This window comes from Catharus ustulatus, chromosome 1, assembly GCF_009819885.2.
Source record: "Catharus ustulatus isolate bCatUst1 chromosome 1, bCatUst1.pri.v2, whole genome shotgun sequence".
In the NCBI taxonomy this organism is placed as follows: domain Eukaryota; kingdom Metazoa; phylum Chordata; class Aves; order Passeriformes; family Turdidae; genus Catharus; species Catharus ustulatus.
The window spans coordinates 126,404,102-126,426,610 of record NC_046221.1 but is presented as its reverse complement, the minus strand read 5'-3'; the positions used below and the strand labels follow the sequence as shown (position 1 = coordinate 126,426,610).

Genomic DNA, 22,509 nt, shown 5'->3' with positions numbered 1-22,509 from the left:
GATCGTTAATGGCAAGCAGTGAGAACAGGATGTGTCTGTCAAGAACTGGCTGGACCTGAGAGAGAAGGGAGGGAGAGAGGGAGAGAGGGAGGGAGGGAATGACTTGAGGACAGACAAGCAGAGGGACAAGGCTCAGAGCAGAGGCCAAGGTGATGGATGTCTTACAGGGCCAGAAAACTGAGGAGTGGACACTGTACTGCCTAATGGGGTGAGGCGGAGAGAGTCAGAAGTGCTTTTGGTCAAAGTGAAGGACCCAATAATGTCTGAAAGGACTCCTGAGTCTCACTGGCTCCTGCCTTTCATAAGACATCTGAAAACCTATAGCAGTGTGCCCAGCCCCACATCAGTGATAAAACTCCACTTTGCTTAGTTTCCCAGTGGAATGTGGCAGATGGGATATGAGACCCCTCATCCTTGCTGATGTGGATGCCAGCACTGTGTCTTTTGGTGGAACTAGTCTATCTTGTCACACCGAGGAAATTTCACCCTCTGAAATGTGGTATGTTGTTATGTAGTCAAAGACTATAATTTGGCCATGTGAACAAGAGATGAAATTGTTGCATAGACAATATTCTACCCAGATTTTCCTAAATTAAGTGTTTGAATACATAAACTTGCTGAAAGTCTTTTAGTGTATGGTTTTCTGCCTGTTATTTAATAGCATAGAATTCGGCTTTAAGCATAAGTAGGCAGATATACTGTGGTTTCTGATGAGGTCCTGGACAGAAACCAAAAAAGTTTCACTTCACATGATACCATAGAACTAGAAAATCCTGCATGTTATCCTTTTGGCCTTTTTCCTCTTCTGCATTTCAGTTTCTGCAGACTAGGTGCATACATTCAGCATATTTCACTTTCATTTATACATTTTTTCATAGACAGAAAGCGCAAATTATTCTGAAAAGTGAGACATATTTTTAATTATTTAAAATGTTTATGGATTAAATTATGTTTGATGTTTCCCAGAATATTTCATACCAATTAAGAAAGAACCTGAAAAATCAGAGTTCTCTCTGTCTTTATTTTCACTTTAGAAATAATCTGAAACCCAGGACTTATTCTCTGATCACTCATTCCCACCCCTGTATCGTATTGTGCCACCCTCTCTGATTTGAAAGGATGCATGAGGCAGGATACAAATTAGGTCACTGAAGTGATGCAGATTAAAAATAGCAAGTGCTGGCAGTGATTCGTTCTGCAAAGCTGTGAGGAGGAAACACACTGGCTTTGCCTCCAGAGGAAACTTATTGTCTGCCCACACCTTCAGGAGGCATAGCTTTTGCTCTCTTTATGAAAGATTAACATCTTTTTTTCCTTTCTGTGTGTCAGAAGGGAATGGTTCACAGTTTAAATACTCCTTAACTTTCAGCTTCCTGTCATCTCAGTGCTTTATTAGTTGTTTGTTCATTACACCAAGAAATGTACCCATAAGTGACAGACATCACTGGACACACTGACATGTGCTGTTGAACACATTAGCCAGTTGTCAACCAAGTGACCATTTCTGTTCATCACTGCACAGAAGTCTGTGTCAAAACATGCCAAATAGGGGCATCTTAGTGTCACTTCTTGAGTCTGGAGTTCTACAAATGAAGTCATTTAGGAATTAACATTTGAGCTGCTTGACTCTGCATGTTCCCATTTTTGTCCCACAAATGACATCAGAACACTTGCATGCATGAATCTTGAATGTTATTCTAATCAGTTGATACATCTGAGCAAGAAATAAAATTGTGGGAAATACATCTTCCCAAAGACAGTTTCAAAAAGCACAAGCAAATAATTGCCTGATTCGGTGCCCCCTGTTCTTTCAGGTGGAATTCCATGAAGGGAGAGCTGGTGCTGTGTTTGGCATGGTGCTGTGAGACTGTCAGCAGCTGCTGAGCCAAGGCAGAGTCCTGCTCTCTCCTGAACAGTAACCCTGGCTGTGAAGGGCTAAGAGGAGAGAGGATTAGAGAGTGGTAATTCCACAAAGTAACATTAAGCAGAGAGGGTTTAGAGTGCGTCAGTGTGTTAAGTCAGGGTAAGGCTTTTAAACTTGTACTTCTTTTCATGTTTGTGAAGGCATGACACTGCAGCTGGTAAAAATGTAAAATTCTGCAGTACGCAAAGTATGATCCACTACTTGAAAATAAAATATTTATTTTATTTATATCTTCTGAATGTTGGCTGTTCTCATGTGATGGTCTGTCTTCTAAAATACCAAGATTATACTTGGCTGCAGCTCAATTATTAAGATGTAGCACAATCCCCCTTTCCTACTAATGAAACCAAGGTTGCACTTCTGGGGTTTCCCTTTGTGTTTGTGTAGGTGAATGACAAAGAGAACCAGTAACAGCAAAGGGCACATCTGAGAGGCAAGACTATGTGCCAGAGGACTGTGACAGAGCAGTAGAAGATAAAAAAATTATGAGGCTGAAAGAACAGCAAATGACCAGCCAATACTTTAGAAAGCACAAAACAAAATCTCTAACTCCTGCAGCTAAGAAATTTATGAATTAGATTCTAAATCTGCATAGCTGAAAGAATATCTACTGACATTAAAAACTATGAGATGAAAGAGGACTTCTCAAGGTTTTCTCACAATTTCCAAAAAATTTGAAAGTGAGGGACCCTTTTTCTTCTTTAGTGTGACTGCCTGGATCCTATGTAATTAAAACAAATGTCATCACTGAAACTCTCCAGAGCTGCTTTGTTTTCTCTTTCTACTTCTTTACTGTGTGCCTTCCCTGATATGTCCTACAAATTCAAATTTAGTATTACCAGTTTTGTGGACAATCAAGAAGCTGTTGGTTCATTGCTGCATTAACATACAGCTCGTGAATAAGGGAAACTGTAAACATTGAAACATCCTTAATAGTTTTGGAAAATTATAATTAGAAGCAAAAGTGATTTTGGTTTGGCAGTGTTATTTCTGAATACTGTCTGCCCTTAAAGTGCCCAGTATTGTTTCTGAATGCTGCCTGCCCTGCTAGTGTCCAGCACTTATGATTTAGCACTGACATACAATCTTCCATGAAATGCAGCGTTGCCCTTAGGTCACATCAGAGTAGAAGAATGAAATAGAAAAAGGGAAGAAAAAAACCATTCTGTCCTTTGCCAGGTTTCCCCAGTGGGCTCTAATTATAACCGCAGTTTATTAGAGCACGTTTCAGACCTCACTTTAAAGGGCCTGCTGTGCATGTGTGGAGTCCTCGTGGCTTCAGCAGAGCTCCCCTCATAACAGCCTGCCCACATGTGATCAGCTGCAATAGACAGGGCTCAGTAAAGGCTGCTGCAGGTTTAGACAATGGAAGCTTTATAGATATTTGGAGTGAACAGAGGTGAGGACATTATAGAAACACTCTCCCACACCTTTAATTCTGTTGACATATATTAATTTGATCTATGCAAAAAATGCATAATTTCCCATTATTACAGAGTACCAGATTGGAGGTATTTTACATTGTCTCATTCAGACTGGAGCTCCATGGTCAGGTGCCTTATCAGGACTGTCACCAAATTGGTGACTGGCCTGAGTCATTCACTTCTCTTTCTGTGTCTCAGTTTCCCATTGAGGAGGTTACTGATTTACTGTCAAAACACGTAGAAATGCAGAAGGTAAGTATCTATAACGTTGAAACCTCTCTCCACAGTTTCCTCAATTTCACTCCCAATTATTCTTGACTCCCAGGTATTTTTCAGTCATTATAATTTTACTAAACTTTCTAGTTATGAAGTGTAGATTATTATTTGGGTAGCAGACTTTTGGTGACTTTTTAATAAGGCAACACTACCCTTGAAAAATGTATTATAAAATCTGCTGTTAATTAGGCTACCACCTCAGAAATAATTGTGGCTTAATTAAAAGGTAGGCTCATCTTACAAGAAGTACAAAGATAAATCTTTGCAGCCACAGTATTGTAGGATTGCACAATGCACCTCAGTCAGAATTAGAGATTCAGGCAGGTATTTCCATTTGTTTCCATTTTCTTCTACTCTTTTCTGCCCTTTGTTAAAACTCACCTATCCCGACAGTTTTAGGACTGCTGTTCTCTCTGCTAGCCTTTGAAAAAGTACTTTTTTCCTGTTCCTTTCCTTTTGACCTCTTTTTCCTTTCTATGTAATAGGGTCAAGTCTGCATTTAGTAAGCATCTCTACATGTCTTCATAACACAATGCAGTGCAGAAGATATGCTCAAAGCAGTGTTTACCCTCAGAGGGGCAGAAGGGGCTGGGGACAGAGCTGTTCAGTTTATCTGTGAAGCATTTAGTTGTGCAAAGCATAAATGACAAACCAATAGATACTAGTTTTTAAGAACACTAAAGCCAGATCCCACATGAAGCAGCCACATATCAAGCAGAAAGGATTTCTGAGATGTAAGGCATGAGATAAAGCTTGTCTTTTAGGTCAACTTCAGCACCTTTGCTGACAGTGATGGTCAATTCACTCTTCCTTCCTTTTCTCCTCCAAAGCCTTGATGCTGACCCCTACTCAGGTTTAGCAGTGCTGTACTCAGATGGCAACTTCACTGAGACCAGCTTAATAGAGACTGAAGCACTCTTCAGCTCATGTGACAGAGACAACACTTTTTTCCTAACAAAAAAGTGAAAGATTTGTCAGGTTTTGTTTTTAACACAGGAAACAGAAGTTCTCCAGAAGTAGAGATGCAGAGTGACAGAAGAGTGAACTGTGCATGTGGTGAAGAAAAGATAGCACAGAGGCAGATAAACTTGAGGCATTGGATGCAGCAGCTTTAAGAGATTTAGGACTAGCAGACAGCATGGAGACATTTGCCAGCTCTGTGTTTTGAAAGCAATCCCTTCTTGTGCCTAAGCTGCCGATAGAAACAAGCCTTTTTGCTGCCAGTTACATTGTAAGGAAGGCAGCTGGCAGCAGATCTGTGCCTCCTTGCTCTGTAAAGGGGACTCTTTGTAGCTGAATGACACTTCTGGACAAATTGCACTCTGATGACCTCGCAAACTCCGGTACCTTGAGAAGGGGAAGTCAGGCTGGAGCCTAACGTGTCTACAGATTCAATCTTTGGGGATAGGTGATGCAGAAATGAATCGAGTTTCACATCAAGCTGAAGCACGGACGAGAGGAATAAGAAGAGTTCTTTGTAGACAGGAAAGGGATCTCCTGACTACGGAAAACCACCAGGAATTTACAAGAAAATGATCAAAACTTATTGGTGCACAGTAGAACAATCCTTCTTAAAGGCATGTTTCTATTCCTTTTCAGAAAATGCAAATGAAATATCACCTCATGGCAAAGTTTAAATTGTACCATTCACCTTGTTTTGCTCCCATGACAGTCCCTCCACTCCTGTGAGGTCTTTGGCACCAGTTCCCAGCCTGGCCCTGACATCTTCTTCCATAACTGCTAGCAGTTGTCCACAAGCAGGACGTAATACTGACCATAATCACGTCTGGAGCTGCCAGTCCAGACCCACAATGCCACTAAAATGCACCTCATTCACGGGAGGTGTAACTGCCCAACAGCTCATTTCCCACCTGGGACATGCAAATGGGAAAATATGCTGCTTCACTACCAGTGGTTTCTTTACCTGGGTGTTACTGCAGATGTGGACCAGCAGGCAGTTCTACCCTCCCTCTCCATAATATTCAACCTCTGCCCTGTACAGCCAGTTTGGGACAACAGTTGCTCCTGTTGTGTTTTAACCCCAGCCAGCAACTAAATACCACTAAATGCTTTCTCACTCCCCACTCCCTGCCACAGTGGGATGAGGAGGAGAATAGCAAAAAAGGTAAAAATCCATGGATTGAGATAAGAACAATTTAAATGAAATATAATAATAGTAATAATAATAATAGTAATAATAATAATAATAATAATAATAATAATAATAATAATAATAAGCAGAGACAACAAAAAGAGAGAGAGAAATAAACCCCACAAAAAACTCCCAAATCCCCAAGTATTGCACAGTAGAACAATTCACCACTCATTTACCAATATCCAACCAGTTTCCAAGCACCACCCACTGGCCAGATTTCCCCCAGTTTACCATGATGCCCCATGTAGGGAGTACCCATTGGCTGGTTCAGATCAGCTGTCTCAGCTGTGTCCCCTCCCAAATTCTTGTGCCCCTCCAGCCTTCTTGAGGCCAGGGAATGAGACACTGAAAAGTTCTGACTTAGTATATGCACTACTCAGGAACAACAAAAACCTTTTTTATGTTATCAAGATTATTCTCATGTTAAAACTCTACATTGCAGCATCTACTAGGAAGGAAATGGACTCTACCACAGCCAAGAACAGTTTCATTTCAGGCAGTGATTTAAGAGCAATTGCTGCATATGTCATCTTGGCTTTAAATGAAGAGCTTTGCTTTGTCTCTTACCTGTTCTGTACCCAGTGTTATTGAGATACACAGCGAAGGTACGAGGCTCGTGAGTAGCCTGCCACGAGGGAGAAGAGCAGTTTTCATTGTTGGTGTAAATGTTGTGGTTGTGCACATACTTCCCAGTCAGCATGGAGGAACGAGAAGGGCAGCACATCGGGGTAGTTACAAAGGCATTGATGAAAGAGGCCCCTCCATTCTCCATAATCCTCCTGGTTTTATTCATCACTTGCAAGGACCCTGCAATAAGAGGTGCTGATCATCACTGTGCTGGAAAAGACACTTTGAATATATTGTCTGTTATTATGCTATGAAAAGTAAAGTATCAGTGATTAGCTTGCCTCTGAACATCAGTGTGCTTCACTCTGTAGCTTTGGTAGTTTTAGGAGAAAAGATCACATTTTATTATACCAACAAAAAGATTTTTAAAGATTCCAGAAAGACAGAATTTTTTTTTTCCCTCAGACTTCAAAACAAAGTTAAAATATGGACTAATCTAGAAGTAGTGTCAAAGCTGTATCAAATTTATAGGTCAATAGTTCTTCAAATGCAGCTGTAGAAAAGCAGTATGCTACACACAGTGAATTACTTGTCAATATGCCAGTAAAATATGTAAAATGCTGAGATTACCAATGAAAATGTTAATACTCTTTCCATTTTATCAGATGACAGAAGAAAGAGAAAAATAAAGGAAGGGAGTAAAGGAGGGAGTAAGAGACAGAGGAAGGAAGGAAGGAGAGAATTCAGTAGCAATTTTTCTAAAGGAAAGTTTCTGTGGACGCAAGATCAGCATGTCTGGTTCTGATACTAAATCACTGTGGTCAAAATCAGTTTGGGGAGCTAAAAATGTATGCAAAAAAATTGGCAAAATGCAGCACCTTTCTCAAGAAATTCCATTAATATTCTTTAAAGAATAAAGACATTTTTTGAGTTCTTCAAAGCATCTTCATGAACTGCAAGGTGAGAGAGGCAGGGCTTGCAGATTTCTGGTTGCAGAAAGGCTGAGCAGCCCTGGATAGAGTCTGTCAGTATTTTCTGACAGCTGTCAAAGTTTGTTCTTTATGTTATCCAACAGAGCAGAGATTGAAGGGTGGGGGTGAACAGTGGATATGTCAGTATGTGCCCAGGAAACCAGTTTGTGAGTTGTAGTACTTGTACAATGGTGGTGGTAAAAAAAGGTTTCTGGAATTTTATTTTCCTTTTTTTTTCCTTTGGTTTTTTGCACAGTTGACTGTCCTTTACCTTTAGATCTGTTGCTTCCTCTGATACAACAAGAATTTTTCTTGATGGTTTTGTTTCTGTTGCTTGAAAGTCAAATTTTAAAAAGTTCTAAAGCAATTGCAAACCTACCTGTAAAACCATAAAACTCTCAAGGAGACTTGACTTTATGTCTTAGCAGTAAAATCGTACAAATTATCTTACTGGTTGAAGTTAAGCATGCTCTGGTGTGGTTTTAGGCTAATGAGTCAGTGCTGACTATGAAGTCTTTTGTGTAAAAAAAATTGTTGAAAGAAGGGAAGAGGCAGTAGGGTCTTCAGCATTTCATTTAAAATGCCAGGGTCTTTGTCCTTAAGGATACATTAATACTGTGTATGAAAGTTGCCATCACTTTGGACTCTTTGTCTTTCATAGCCCTTATTTTCTAAATGGAGAACATCTGCATTTGTGCTTTCCTGAGCCCCACGTGCTTAGGGATATAGAAAAGTAGAAGAGTAACTGAGAGGTCCCTGAACACAAAAGGTCTCCATTTGCATGAGTAGGAGCATTTCACTGAATTGTTAAGCAAAAGACAAATGAGAGATCATCCTTGTTCTACATGCCTTTATCTTGGACCCCAGGCTGACATTTCAGTTTTTGTTTTGTTTTCAGCAGAGCTCTCCCATTTCTGAAAAGTCACAGTTTATTCCTGAGAAGTCAGCTGTAAAGTGCTTTGAGGTGCTCTGATAGAAAGTGGGCTATTCAGGTACCCTAATGCACAGTAACTGCAGCAGAGCTGATCCGCACTTTCCTGCCTCCATGTATAATAAATGAATAGCTGTTAGAGGCCTTCCTCATTCCTCCAGCTGGTCAGCCCTCTGCTCTTGCAAACCTACTGTTTATGACTAAGTTTCCCCTCCAGGTATGCACTTACTGACACTGATAATAGATTAAGCCTCTCTGGAAATTCTGGAACAGGCACTTCAAAGCAGGTGAGACTTCCTCATTAGGAAAACAAAACACAAGCAGGAGATAAAACTTGCTGATATAAGTTATAATCCTTTGCTGTCTGTGGCTCTCCTCACAGCTTGTGTTTTTTGCCATCTGGCCCACAGTCTCCAGGGCACGTGTACTCAGGCACTGTCTGTCAGCAGGACACTCCTGCTCTATGTGAACGATTGGGGAGCACCTGAGGGGAACCAGATAACTCCCACACAGAAGTTAGTGAGTTTTGTCAGACGAGAAATTCAGTGTCACTTCTCAGTCTGTTCTCATACCCCAAGAAATACGTTTGGCAACATCAAGTCTGTAAAGTTGCCATGGATTTTCATCGCGGGTGGGCATCTCTGCAAAGGAATATCTAGGAGCCACTCTGTCTTTATACATGTATGCAAGGCCCCAGGAAGGTAATGGACTTTTTCAGATCCCAGCACATATCCCCATTTTTTTGGCTTATGTTTTTTAGTGCTTTAGTTTTAGGGAAGATGGAAAGCACACCAGGCAAATTATGCCTGATGTGATGTATCTAGATGATGTTGTGATCTCTTTACCCAGTGCTCTATTCAGTAACTGGTTTATATAGATTTCACTGGGTGGTGCATTAGGCTGTAAAAAAGGGTCAAAAACACTGGAACTACCAACATGCTCATTAGTTTTTACTCCCTTCTGACATTATGCAAGATATTTTTTACAGTGAGGACTGTAAGAGTGATTAGGGTATCATATTTTGAGGTACTGATGTGTGCAAATAGTAGAGAATTGGGAAGAGGGGAAGAGACCAAAAAGCAAGCAAAATGTTGGACTGAAGAGGATATGGGTCTGACCACAGTGGGAGCTGGGGCCACTGCCCTGAAGAGCCGCAGCACATTGTCTGCAGGAGGGGAAAAGTGCTGGGTTCTGTGAGTTTTGATCCCAAGTATTTGCTGAGTTCCTTCTAGAGCTGAGGGCCAGGCTGCTTCACACAGCTTAAGTGGCAATCTGCCAGCTGATCTAGAATACCCTTGCTCCTCACATAGATAGAAAGTGGCTGGAGTTGTGGGGCAATTTGTTATTTTTATCTACTAACAAGAGTGAGACAGCAACTCTTCTGAATTTCTTTGCACTCAATGCAAAACTCAAGGGGATGGTGCAGATCAATAGGAAGATGCGCATACTCCTATGGCTTGAGCACTAACTAAACACAAACTCCCTGCCCCTTGCAAATTTTATATTCGATGACTCCTCTATATATCAGCTGCACTCAGATGAATATTTTGGTTCAATGCTTATATAAGCTCTGGAGACAAATCTTCCTGATTCTATAATGCAACTTATATGCTTTTATGTTAAAGCATTCATTTAGAATAGCTTTTAGAAATACTCGTGCTGGGAATACAATATCAAATAATCCATATTGAGCTACTTTCAGTCCTGTGATTTTTGGATACCAATGCCTAAGTTTTATTCTGCTTGTGGCAGAAAGTGTTACTTCCCATTGACCTTTGAGAAATTTAAGACTTTTCTCAGGGATCAATGAAGAGCAAGAGGAAAATTCACACACGGAAAACAGTTTGGCTTTATTTTTCAAATAAGCAGAATGATTTATTAGCAGAAGTGCGAATAATGCAGTACCGTAAATCTTGGGGCTGAATCCTGTTTCCTGTGAAATGATCTATGAAAAGGAGAAACCTGTGTGTTCATTCAAGGCACTGGGAATGCATACACACCCAGACTATTGCTCAGCTGCCTGCTAATAGGAGCCAGAGTGCCCTGTGAGCATTCAGAGCAGCTTTCAAAGAGCTCCACAGTATGAACAAAGTGACTCGCCACATCCTTCCTCCTTTTTCACCACTCGCAAACCTTCTCGCAAGACTGAAGACAGCAAGTTGGTAACACTGTGCTCAGAGATGTGTGTCTGCTGACCTACCTTCCCCAGTGCCCTGGAGAGAGTAAGTTCTTTCAGACCACAAAAAGGTAGACTTGACTTGACCCTTTTAACAAAATTTTTCAGAACGACTCTATCAAAAAGAAATGCACTCCCATTATAAGAGCTGTATTTTAGACCAAAAATAGAGCTGGGAACAGCTATTCATTATGCAGCATGGCCAAACAGAGCATAGGTTGGAAACAGTGAAAAATAAAAAAAAGATAAGAATCACTTAGATCTAAAAGCGTATGTTTGGAACTCTGCTGCATAAAAACAGCAACCCTCAGTCACGAAATATAGTTTATTAATTATCTTCTCAGAACCCTGCAAGACTATGAAATTATTATTGCATCATGGCAAATACAAAAATGCTTGCAACCAAAGAACTGCTTTTAGATAAAGACCACATTTTGTCTACAATCTTCTGTCTGAAAGTATGTGGGTTTAAAGCAAATTAAGTTCTCTGGAATGAAGCATTTTCATTTTTCAATGTCATATGGCATTTTGTCTAGAAATTCACTATACTTCTATTAAAATATGTCTCTCATAAAAAAAAAAAAGAAACCAAACTTAGACGGTAAGATTTCTTTTCAACTTAATTTGCCATTTTTTCACCTTTTTGATCTCACAACCCAAAATATTTGCTTGGGGGTAACCTAAAATGATCCTCTCTCTCTCCTTGATTTTTCATTATGGGCAGTGAACCAAAAAATCAGTTATATGCATAACTACCATTAATATCTTTCTAACTTACTTAATGGAAAACATTCAAAGACCTCCTGGAACATCATCTAAGTGTTTTAACTTTTTCCACCCTAAGAAAAGTATGTGAAAATCACTTCTGACTGGTATGTGCTCAGATATTTAGTATACTTGTGAAAGAAAAACTACCATGCTTTTATACATACAGCATAGTTTTTAAAGCAGATGGATTTTAAACACTTCAATAATTCATACAAATATTAAGATCACTAAATCCTGTAATTAGATGAGTTTGTCTATGTGGATAAGCATGACAGATGACATACATCCCTGTGACAAATATGTGGAGACAGAGACACCTGTACAGTACTGAGGGAAATGCTGGCCTCATAAGGCTCAAATTTTTAAATGCTACAAAAAGTCTTAGAGTGAGAAAAGGCTTTTGATGCAAGGTTTTTACACGTATGTCCTTGCATGCCTTATTAAATTATTTTGTTGTGCTGAGGAAGCCTCCCACGGTAGATTTTGATAAGCATATATTTCCCAAAGTCTATAATTAAATGTGATGAATGCTATTAAATAATATTTGTTAACTCTTTTTCCAAACTTGTCCCACATTCTGACATTATTCCAGGACTAGCAAGTTCTCTGAATTTACAGTTCTTTTTGCTTGGCATAAACTACTGAAAGACACACGACAAAATGTAGTAGCAAACAACAATTATTTCTCACCTAGCTCCACATCCTGATCATCTGTGAGTACAAGGATGATATTTGGTCTGATATTTTTTCGCTCCTGCTGCACACGTCCTCTGAACCTTGGGGACTTGATGGTGGAACAGTGACTTGTTAGCATTTCAGTACTGAGCACTGCCAACATGAGTGCAAACCAAGAAGGCTTCATAGTAGTTCCAGTATTTCAATGCAAAGACTGATCCAGAAGTTCCTGAACTCTAGTTTTCAAGACCTGTAGGGAGGAAAAGAGATTTTGTTCAAGCAATAAATAAATTTTCAGTCATACATTGAAAGGATGACTCTCAGGGAAGTCAAGCCTGACACATACCATTTAACATGATTATAAGCCATATTGTTGAATGAGAGCTCTATTCTGTCATTTTCTAAGAATAAACTCGGTCATTCTGCAATTATGCTCTCTCGAATAATTTTTGCTTGAAGTCATGCCTGCATTTTGTATAGACATGACTTCTGGTAAATTCCTCACAGTACTCCTTCTCCTACACCCCACGCTTCTTTTTATGCAGCTTGTTTCCTTACATTCCTACCTGGGTGCAGTAAAAAATTGCTGGGATGCAGACGTGTTCAGAACATCTGTAGGAGGAGCCCTGTGAGAAGGAGAAAGCAGAAAGCTTGTCAGACAGAGACCTCAGTACTGTGGTTGTGCTTCAAAGTCTCCAGAACTGTTTGTTACAGCTTCTTTTCTCTGTCCTGAAAGAAAAGAGTAGAAAAAAATTGGTTCCCCTACTTAATTTAATATCATATCTATGCAGGGGTTGGATGGCACCTTGACTGTGAGAGACATGTATCTCACATCATCAAACACAGGTGCTTTTCCAATATTTGTAGTCAGATTTATAGTGAGATTCTGAGAACAAGCATAAATTCCAGTATGTGATGCCTGGCAAGCACTAACAGTGTTTTAGGTTAACTCACCTGCGTGAGAGACTAAACCCTTAGAAAGCAGAGGGGAGAGCATGGCAGTTATTTGCAATCTGCATGGGATCACTGTGTGAAAAGTCATCTTCCCACTGACAAGAAAGCTCATATTAAATGACAGTCCATATGATCTTACCCAGCATTGTGAAAGAGCACAACCATCCCTCAATCAATCAGCGACAGAGCTGAGTGCCTCATCCATAATGTACAGTACCTCTGCCACAGCCTCGTCCTTGATACTCCGCTTCCAGACTTGTCTCAGTGCCTTATCAGAACCCTCTCTCCGTGCCTGTCAGTCAAACAGCCTTGCTTTTGTAAGACCTGCTGCAAGCACAGAGGCTTGGCTTTGCTGCAGCACATTTAAACCTGTGACTGAAAATGACTGATTGGTCTGGAGAGGAAGGGGTAGCCACTTACACTTTGACATTTTTGGCATTACTGACTGAAGCTCTGCAAAACCCGTCTGCAACACAAGGGAAGGGAGGGAATATCTGGGGGCAAAAAGGAAGGGGGTGGGAAAGAAACCACAGAGTCATGCCTGTTCCCTCCAGGGTATTGACCTGCCACATACATTTCTTCTGGTTTTATTCTAGGACTGTGGATAAAAGCACGGCGATATTGGTCAATTAAAAAAAAAAACCCTCACAAAGCTACCCAAGCCCAAGTGCAATCAAGAAGTTTGCCCAAGGGGAAGGCTGCATGGGAACTGGGGTGCTCCTTATATAATTAGACCAGAGCATAAATCATGAGATCTGTGCACCCACACCTGAGACTTCAGACATGCAACGTGAGCCACAAATAGATTAATAAACAGAAATAATGACAGCAGCACAGAAGACAAAAGGGCCCCCCAATCATTCACCTAAAAATGCCTTAATAGGGAGATGCTCTAAATTTCAGGGGAAGAAGCCACATCAGAGGGAGGGGATGGGAATTGGTGCTGGACTGCTAGAAAAAGGATCGTGTTCTTGTTTCCACATACACCTTTTATTTTAAGCTTCGCAAGCTAAACAGTTTCATGCTCCTCACTCTGGCAGGCTGTAATTACACCAGAAGAGTGTGAACATCTTTAAAAGGAAAATCCAAGTGTCTGTGGCAGAGAAATCTTGTCTTTCATTGTCTCTGCACCAACCAACACTCCGGCGTTCTGCCAGTATTACAGCACTGCAAAGTCCATACAGGGGATTGCCATTGAACAGCAAATGCTATTTCGGTGATTACACAACATTCAGGTAAGTAACTGGAAGTCTGTAATTAGTCTGGAAGGACTTTTAAAAACAGTTCCATTTCCACTTATATGTTCTTAAGTCTCATGAAAGCTGACAAGGGCCCCAAAGACCAGGGTAACCAGAGAAGTCAGTTTTCTTCTGTCAGACACCAGCTACATGCTCTTGGTGCAAAAGCAGAAATATGTCTCTAGATGTCTGATCTTTAAATGGCGAAACTTTGACTCACATCACGAAGCACGAAAGGCTATATGAAGTGAGACTCAATGTTTAGTTTCTTACCTCAGTTGTACAGCAAACTTTTTCAGACAATGTTGACCCAGAAAGTGCAGTCATCCTGACTGCACTGAGCAAACATTGGCACCAACATGTTTGAATAACCCCCCATCACACGAAACTGCAAGTTCCTGACAATTACACCTCAGTGCTAATAAAATTTACACTAATCCAAATGGACATTAACAAGTATCCTTAATTTCAACCTGTCTGGTCTATATTAGCTGGTTTATGAAAAATCCCTTTCCTCTAGCATGTTTGAGGCACCTTAGGCAGGTCTTTGTTAGAAATAAGAGTACGAAAGTTTCTTCCCCACTCTAACTTTTTTCTCCTTGATGGACAAAGGAAATTGTCAGGACATATCTATAGACATAAAATTAATTATACAAGTTTCATTGAATGGTTCTTATACAAGGGCACAGAAATGCCATGTTTTGTTGCTCATATTTCAGTTTTTTATACGGTAAATCTTTATTAAAAGGTGATCTTCAACAACTTTTCCTTTTACAGCTTGTTTCCCAGTCCTAGAAAGAAATGGAGTAAAGAAAACTTTCAAAACACAGGCTTGATAGGGAAGATAAGGTTGCAATGTTTGTGTTGGATACTGGCTGGTAGCATATAAGTGCCCCTGCAGATACTGCAATTTGTCTTGAGAAACAGACAAAAATAGGAGAAATTCTAAAAAAGATCTTTTCAAAGTTACATGGGGAAGCAAACTGTATTTTTTTTTTGTTTAGGATATCAAGATGGTACTACAAAATGCTTTTTTCCTAGCCAAATAAACAAGTGCTGATCTAACTTCTATATGGGAATTCTAGAGTATATTTTTCTTATAGAAGATACCTATGGCAACCAAATTGTAGTTAGTAAATAAATGAAACCAAAAAAATCCAAAGAAAATAATTTTTCCCCCACAGGAGTGGAAATGCATAGTTTGCAGTCATCTTTCAATGAATAAAATCTGAAAACTTGGATCTTTAGTTGTTTCTATGCAGCTAGTATTGTAACACGCAGTTCAGGGACTTATGGGTGTGGAGAATTAATTACCCATGAAACTTGAATTACACTGGCAGAGCACTGCAAAGAAAGGCCACAGTGCCACTTTGTGTGGTGTGGCATAAAAAACTACAAGGACTTTAGGTCTCTTAAGAGAGTATCTTTCAGTGACTTAGAAGTAAAGTAAAAGGCAGAACAGTATCTTTTGAAAGTCTGTAGATCTGTTATTCATTTTGATCCAGAACTGTTCAAGATTTTTCATGGCATTGACTGAAAGTGCTTAGTTTGGAACACAATAAAAGACAGCCAATATTCAAAAAGGAGCATTTGCCACTTTGTTCTCATGTCCACATTGTCACTCGATTCACTTAAAACATTATTTTGTGTTTAGCCAATAAAAATCTGTCCAGAGCACTTTGTTTATGAGAAGAACACTGAGTATGCACATGAATATGCCATAAGAAGTTTTAAAGATATATGAACTTATTAATATTTAATATGCTACAAATGTGGCTTCCACATATCGTTGCACAGGGAATCTGGCTTACATGAACACATTTCCTGTTTGCAAACCTGACATCAAATGTGGGGATAGTGAGTAATGATACTGGACATGTGTCCACCTCCAGTACCATGTGCTGTGCAATGCCCCACATCAGTAATTTATGACCAAAGGGTAACAAAGGGCAAACAACTTTGTCTTCTCTGCATTAGTGTTTTCTTTTGAGCATGAACATTAAGGCATTATATTATTCAAAGTCATAGGTTGAGGCCCACTGTCCTAGTGGCCTTTCCTTTGAAAAAAAATTGATTCAGACAACAAAGCCAACAGTGGTAATAATAGCAATATTGGTAATAATGTGGACTGTAATTGTGGATCTTAAGACTCTCAGGATCATTAGGGTTGGAAGGGAACTCTGGAGATCACCTAGTCCAAACCTCCTGCCATGGTAGCACAGCCCTCAGGTGCATCAGTCACTACCCCCAGTTTTGTATCATCAGCAAACATGAGAGTGAGAATTCTGGCTTCTGTTCTCCACATATTAGTAATAAGTATGTCCAGTGACATATTTGTCCCTGCCATATTTGTGACATATGTTCCTGCCCAGTGACCAGGTTCTTAAATCAATAAATTTCTAATGCAGCACCTATTTGTGCTGTGTTCCTCTTTACTATCCAGTATCCTACAGATTTCACCTCTGTAGTTAGATTTCCCTGCCTCCATAAATTGGCACAGTCGTACGTAATTAAGATATAATCCACAAACAAACATCTTGAAACTTAGGACATTTTTAAAATGCTTTGACCAGTGCAAGAAATTTGCACAAAAATACATCAAATGCATGGAAAAGAAGCAGAAGGCCTTGACATTGCAAGTGTTCAGTTGCGTAGTTTTCCTTCTGCAAAGGATAATCTTGGATAACTTTTTCTTACAGGCTTCTCTGATAAATAAATGGATAAAACAAAGGAACGAATTTTTGGATATCAATCACCACAAGAAAATGTGCTTTCTTTCTTCACCTCAAATAGAAGAGCATCTTCCTATGTATTTTACCTCTGACCTGCCAATTGACAGTTTTGGTTTTAATGAGCTTTTTTTACAGGAATATGATCCCAGTGTTCTCTGTTTCCTTATAACCAGACTTTCAATAAGAAAAAGAGAAAGGCAAAGGACAACTAGAAAAACTCTCTTAATTCAGTGATGGGACTCTGCTATTATCGTGTTTTATAATTTCCAATATGACCTTGGAGATTGGTCACATTGCTGGGCACCTGTTCAGCATAATTTCAAAAATCTACCAGTCTGCCTGTAGTTCCAGAAATCACTGTCAGTGGCATCATGTAAACTGGAGATGGCTTCATCCATCCATGACCCTACAAATGTCAAATTCAGGGTTTACACCTACCATTATAAGTTGTATGCTTTAAATTGAGATGTGTCCACCTGACATTGCTGCTGAATTTGAGAACATTTTGCATACATGGAAACTCCAGAGTCAAAGAAGGTGAAAGGGGTTTTCTGGGCCACACAAATACAGCTTCTGTGAATCTTGGTTGTTTGTCTCAAAGGATGGACCTCTTGAAGTCTCATGTGGTCTATGCTGTGAATCATAACATGAGACTCAACAAAATTACCAACTTCATAAGATTAGTAATTGCATGAAGATTGTGCAGACAGATTGAAACTACATAATAAAAGGTCAGGGAAGCGAGATGTTCATCTGCACCCAGCAACCTAGTAGTTCAGAGGTCTTAAATCTCGCCTTAAATCATATTGCCTTGATGACTAGAGGGTTGTAACACCCTACCACAACAATAACAACTCTCACTTTCACTAATACAGTGAAGCACTTCAGTGGAAAAAGCTGTTGACAGATGACTGTTTTAAGTTTAGCAATGTGAAAGCTCTTCTCACATCTTACTCTTCTATCTCGTATTTAAAGGCAAACACTGCAATCTCAGACTACCAGGCACGACCGCGTAAATCTGCAGGTCAGTTTCCTGTGGGAATATTGAGCCTGCAGCCATGGGAAACACATTTACAGTACAGCAGAAGTCAGGAAAAAGCAAGATTTACCATTTCTTCTTAAAGGTTAATCCCCTAATCTAGGTTGTAAAGCACAGGATTTACAGTGAACACAAAGAATGTAGTTCCTATCTGTGTCTAATCTAATCATTATCTATTGGATTTCCAACACACTTAACTAATCAATCAGATATCGCCTCCCCTTTCAAATGTAATATGTGTATTCTAATGATGGATCCTCAATGCCTCAGGCTAGGTTAATTTAAAGTAACTATAATTTAAAGTAATTGCAGGTAGGGAGAATTATAACCTTATATTACGTTTTTACATTGTAATTTTGCAAACAGTTACCAACAGGAAAGGAAAAAGCTTGCAGTGACTTGAAAGTGTAATGCAGCCTTGCTAACCCACTTTTATAACTTTGTACAGGTTAAGGGATATTCTTAGTAGGTAGAAGTTTCCAACACTTCATCTGTTAAGGTGAAACAACAAACTCCAATAACATTTTAAAAATATACAAGTGTAGGAGAAATGATCTGCCTTTGAGAAAAGAAAAACGTGCATTTCATTTTAATGCTGCTAATATAGCTGAAAAATGCATTAAAGAAAATTAAAATGAATGTTTTTATATTACAAACCTGTGGAAGTTTCAAAACAAAATTCCCACATATTTTTCTGTAAGAAGAATGCCCATTGTTAGGTTACAAACTTCTAATAATATACAGTTATCTACATTTATTTCTCACCATCTGATTTACTTTGTTTTAGAATTTCATATTTCAACACAGCCAAGGAGTGCACTTGTCATACAAAAGAGCCTGGTATAATTGAGCCAGATGACGTGCCCCACAAGTAAAATCAGCCATTCATGAAAGCTGGTCACCAGAGGCCATTTCAAACAATGCACATTTCAAAGTAATCTAAAGTAATCCCTTTTTTCTACTGATTTGGTTTCCAGGCAGTCTTAAGCACATGTGTGCAGCAAACAGGAGGCTTATTAAAACCTCATGTTATATTGGAGGCTATAATGCCATTGCCTTGTGATTGAATTCCATGTCTGTTAGTCTTCAAAGAGAGGGAAAAAAATAAATTAAATTTATATGCTTATTACACATGAGTGTCATGATACGTGCAGTTTATTAGCACTTGCTAAATAATTAAGACTGAGAGAGATAATTAGATGTGCACTAGGCTCCAAGCAGGCTTCTGATATCAGATTTTTTTTATCTTTAAAGGAAATGGCTTTCCAGCTAGAAGGTAATATAATTACTAAAAGACTCCAATTATTTTTCAGATATAAAGACTAAATTCTGTGTATGAGGGAATCTCAGGTAATTTTAAAACTCCATTTTATACCCACATATTTTTACCATAAATAGCATAATGCTCCACTTGCTCACTTCAGCATTACGGGGCATTATGAAAATACACTACACAAACACACACTGGCAGTTCAGTGGTTCAGTAAGTAGTCTTGCATTGGGAGATCATATCACAGAGGTGAACAACAGCAACACAGTTTGCATACTTTTTAAAATTCCTGTTTAAGTTCACTGGCTTTAGAAACCATCCAAGACCAGAGATTTAAAAATTTCCTCTCTAGATATGTTTCCTTCTCCTCAAATGTCTGTTGTCACAGGGAGGAGTTAGGGTAGGTGGTGCTGACTTGGGGGTGGGTGGTCTTGAGTGGAAGCTGAGCCTAAGCCCTGGCTGCTCTGGCCACTCTCCTTGACTGCCCAGGGGAAGCAGCAGCAGCTCATGGGGACCAGAGGACTTATGTAAGGACTGAAGGGGGAGGAATTGCCTGTACGAATCTACACAAGTGTATGTATGTAAACAGGGAACATCACCTCTATTTCTAGGAGAGGAACTCAAATATATTTTTAGTTGTATTGTCAGAGGATGGACTACTCAGAAACATCATAGGACTTTAGATAGGTGCCATCCCCTGGATAGCACCAGTTTTAAGTGCTTTTGGAAAACTTCCTCTATTATACTATAGTGCAGAAAGTAAATTTCTTTTTAGTGCCAGCACTTTGTGTGCTTACATACAGTGAACATCCTCTTGTGCACCTAGGTCCACTGCAGATTGCATGTGGTGTCTGTTAATTTTTTCTTTCACTTTCAGGTCTGGACTCCTAGCCTAATATTTTTTTTTAATATATAATCCCATTATATTCTAATGAGTTTTACTTTCAATAAATTCAAACTGAATTTAATAGGACTACTGAGATATGCACCAATGCCTCTGGTCCTGAGTTCTGTTTTTAAAGCAAGATCTCTCCTACTATGCTACTTCTTTTTGTCAAGCAGTTTTTCCAGTCCTGGCACAGTATAAATTCTTCCTTCACTGATATGCATGTAAAAGCTCCTTGACAGGCCAAGAAATGTGTTTTCAAATAAACTCCTCCCTGAGAAACCTGTAGTATAGAGAAACCAGCCTACTATTAATAGTAAACAGACAGACCAAACAAAACAATCTGTTACCAAAAAACCAAACATGCTTCATATCCTTTTCCATAAAGACTAGTCATTGACTTAAGGCACTTAAGGCACCCTGCCATCAACCTTGCTTTTAATCTGCTTTGTGACCAGGAAGCTCTTGGAGCTCCCCAATCTCCATTTTCTGGTGGCACACAAGGTAGAACCCCAGCTATCAAGAGCATGGAGGACTATTGTCTGCTATCACAGTAATCCTCCCAGTCCTCTCTCCTCCCCTCACCTTGCTGTCCTACACCTAAGTGTGCTCAGGGAGATTTGCAGAGTGACCTGTGACAGACCCACCATGGCAAAACTCAGAAAGTCATCTACCCATTGTCGTGTCCTATCAGGTGGAAATGGTTTAGTATAGGAATGGCAGCAAATACGAGCCAGGGAGTACAGCTGATGGATTTTACTGCCAAATCAGGTGTCTAAAGCTTACTTAACCTCTGATATATGTTCTGCTCTGCAAATGAAATAAGTCTCTTGTATTCAACAGGACTGCTCAGCTCTTTAAAACAACTTCCTGCAGGCTCTTCATTCCTGGTGCAACAATATTCTAAGATCTTTGGTATCTTTATTTCAGGAAACATCTAATGGTACATGAAGAAAGGCCAAAATGTACAAAGCATCAGAATACTGGCTTTCATCTGAAGACTCGTGTCAAAAAAAGCCTGAAATTAGAGTCACATTTGCCTGTTCAAGGACAGAATATATCATATACAGCTTATTTGTCTGAGGAATACCAATTATTCCAGGCTGAATACTGAAAATCCATTCTCAAAGGGCTATTTGAAAACAATCTTCAGTCTGAGATCTAAAAGACTCAAGAATGACTTGCTGAAATTATTCTGTGAACAACTTTATCTCAGAAAACATTTTGAAGGGATAGCACATATAAATGCACCTTCATTTTCCTAGTGAAAATGCCTGGGGAAACATTTTCTTCATCTTTCAAGTACACATACAGGTATTTCAATTTCACAGTACTGGCTTCTGTAGATGAGAGAAAGTTTTAAAGCATGGAAGATGAAGCTGAATATATTGAGGCAAACATTTTTTTGTTTCCAATGCACTTTTTATTAAGCAAAGTTTCTATTTAGCAATGACGAGACATGATTTTATACCATCTTTATTTTTTATAAATATAGATAACTGTATATCTTTGTATATCGTTAATTGTAAGCCTTCTCATGAGCCAAGATTCTACTGAGGAGCTCAGCACATGCTGAATTATTTTTTCTAGGAGTGGTGGAGCAGGCAGTCAATTTTATGCCACAACACTGGACTGTGCATTATGCACAGAAAAGGGAAAATGGGAATGAAATTGGTGATCATTAGGCAGAAGCTTCTGAATAATGCAACATGGATCAGGAACATCAAGGACTAGGATGTATAGAAAGTCAATTCCAGAAAATTCAGATGAGTTAGAAAGGCAAAGAAGAGGACCATAGCATTTTTCTTCATTTTGTGTAGGAAGGAATTTGAGAGGTACCTCATTTTACAGTGATTATTGTGGGGGAAACCATCAAAGTTTTCTTTACTGCATGGTTGGGGCTTTTTCCCTAAATGTAGATAAACTGTTCTTATATGAAAGGTGTCTCATAAACTGTGTCAATGACCCAGTTCAGGAATGTTTAGACCAATAGAGAATCCGCTCCTCTGTCCTCAGCAGGCTCAGCTGTGAGGTCAGACCGGGCTGCTCAGGGCTTTACCAAGCCAGGTTTGAAGACCCCAAGGGTAACCACTGCCCAAATGCTCTGGGGCCCCATTCCGTTTCTTAACCCTTCTGACGGTGAAATTTAGTTTTTTTATAGCCAGTCTGAACATCTTATATTTCAAGTTATGTCCATTGCCTTCTTGCCTTGTCCTCCTGCCATGTGTGACTGTCAAGAATGAGGCTCTGTCTTATCAGTGACCTCTCTCTAGCTGGACCCCCAAAGCTTCTCTTTGCTCCAGGCTGAACAGCCCTTCTCCTCTAACTTCACACAGGACAAGAACTCCAGCCCCCAAGCATCTTGATGGCCATCTGCCAAACGCACTCCAGTTTATTGATGTTTTTCCCGTATTGGCAACCTAGAGCTGGACATACTATTTAAGACAATCCTAGAATTTAGTTTATAGCAGCATCAAGGAGCAACATCTGTGTCTCTCATTGCCCACAAGTCTGAGATCCTTT

General features: G+C 39.6%; 1 protein-coding gene across 10 annotated transcripts in view; it reads right to left on the bottom strand.

Annotated features, from left to right (window-relative positions):
- The window catches only part of SULF1 (sulfatase 1), a 186,040-nt gene that overhangs the window by 51,976 nt on the left and 111,555 nt on the right, over nucleotides 1-22,509 (bottom strand). For 9 of the 10 annotated variants that reach the window (XM_033080115.1, XM_033080149.1, XM_033080131.1 and 6 more), the window contains 3 exons: nucleotides 12,434-12,493; nucleotides 11,883-12,117; nucleotides 6,347-6,586 (listed from right to left, as the gene is read on the bottom strand). In XM_033080115.1, the coding sequence (XP_032936006.1) occupies nucleotides 6,347-6,586; nucleotides 11,883-12,054 (412 nt within the window). In that variant the 5' untranslated portion in view covers nucleotides 12,055-12,117; nucleotides 12,434-12,493. Of the gene's footprint in view, nucleotides 1-6,346; nucleotides 6,587-11,882; nucleotides 12,118-12,433; nucleotides 12,494-13,038; nucleotides 13,069-22,509 lie in introns of those variants that run through there. The other variant, XM_033080176.1, reaches the window with a different exon arrangement.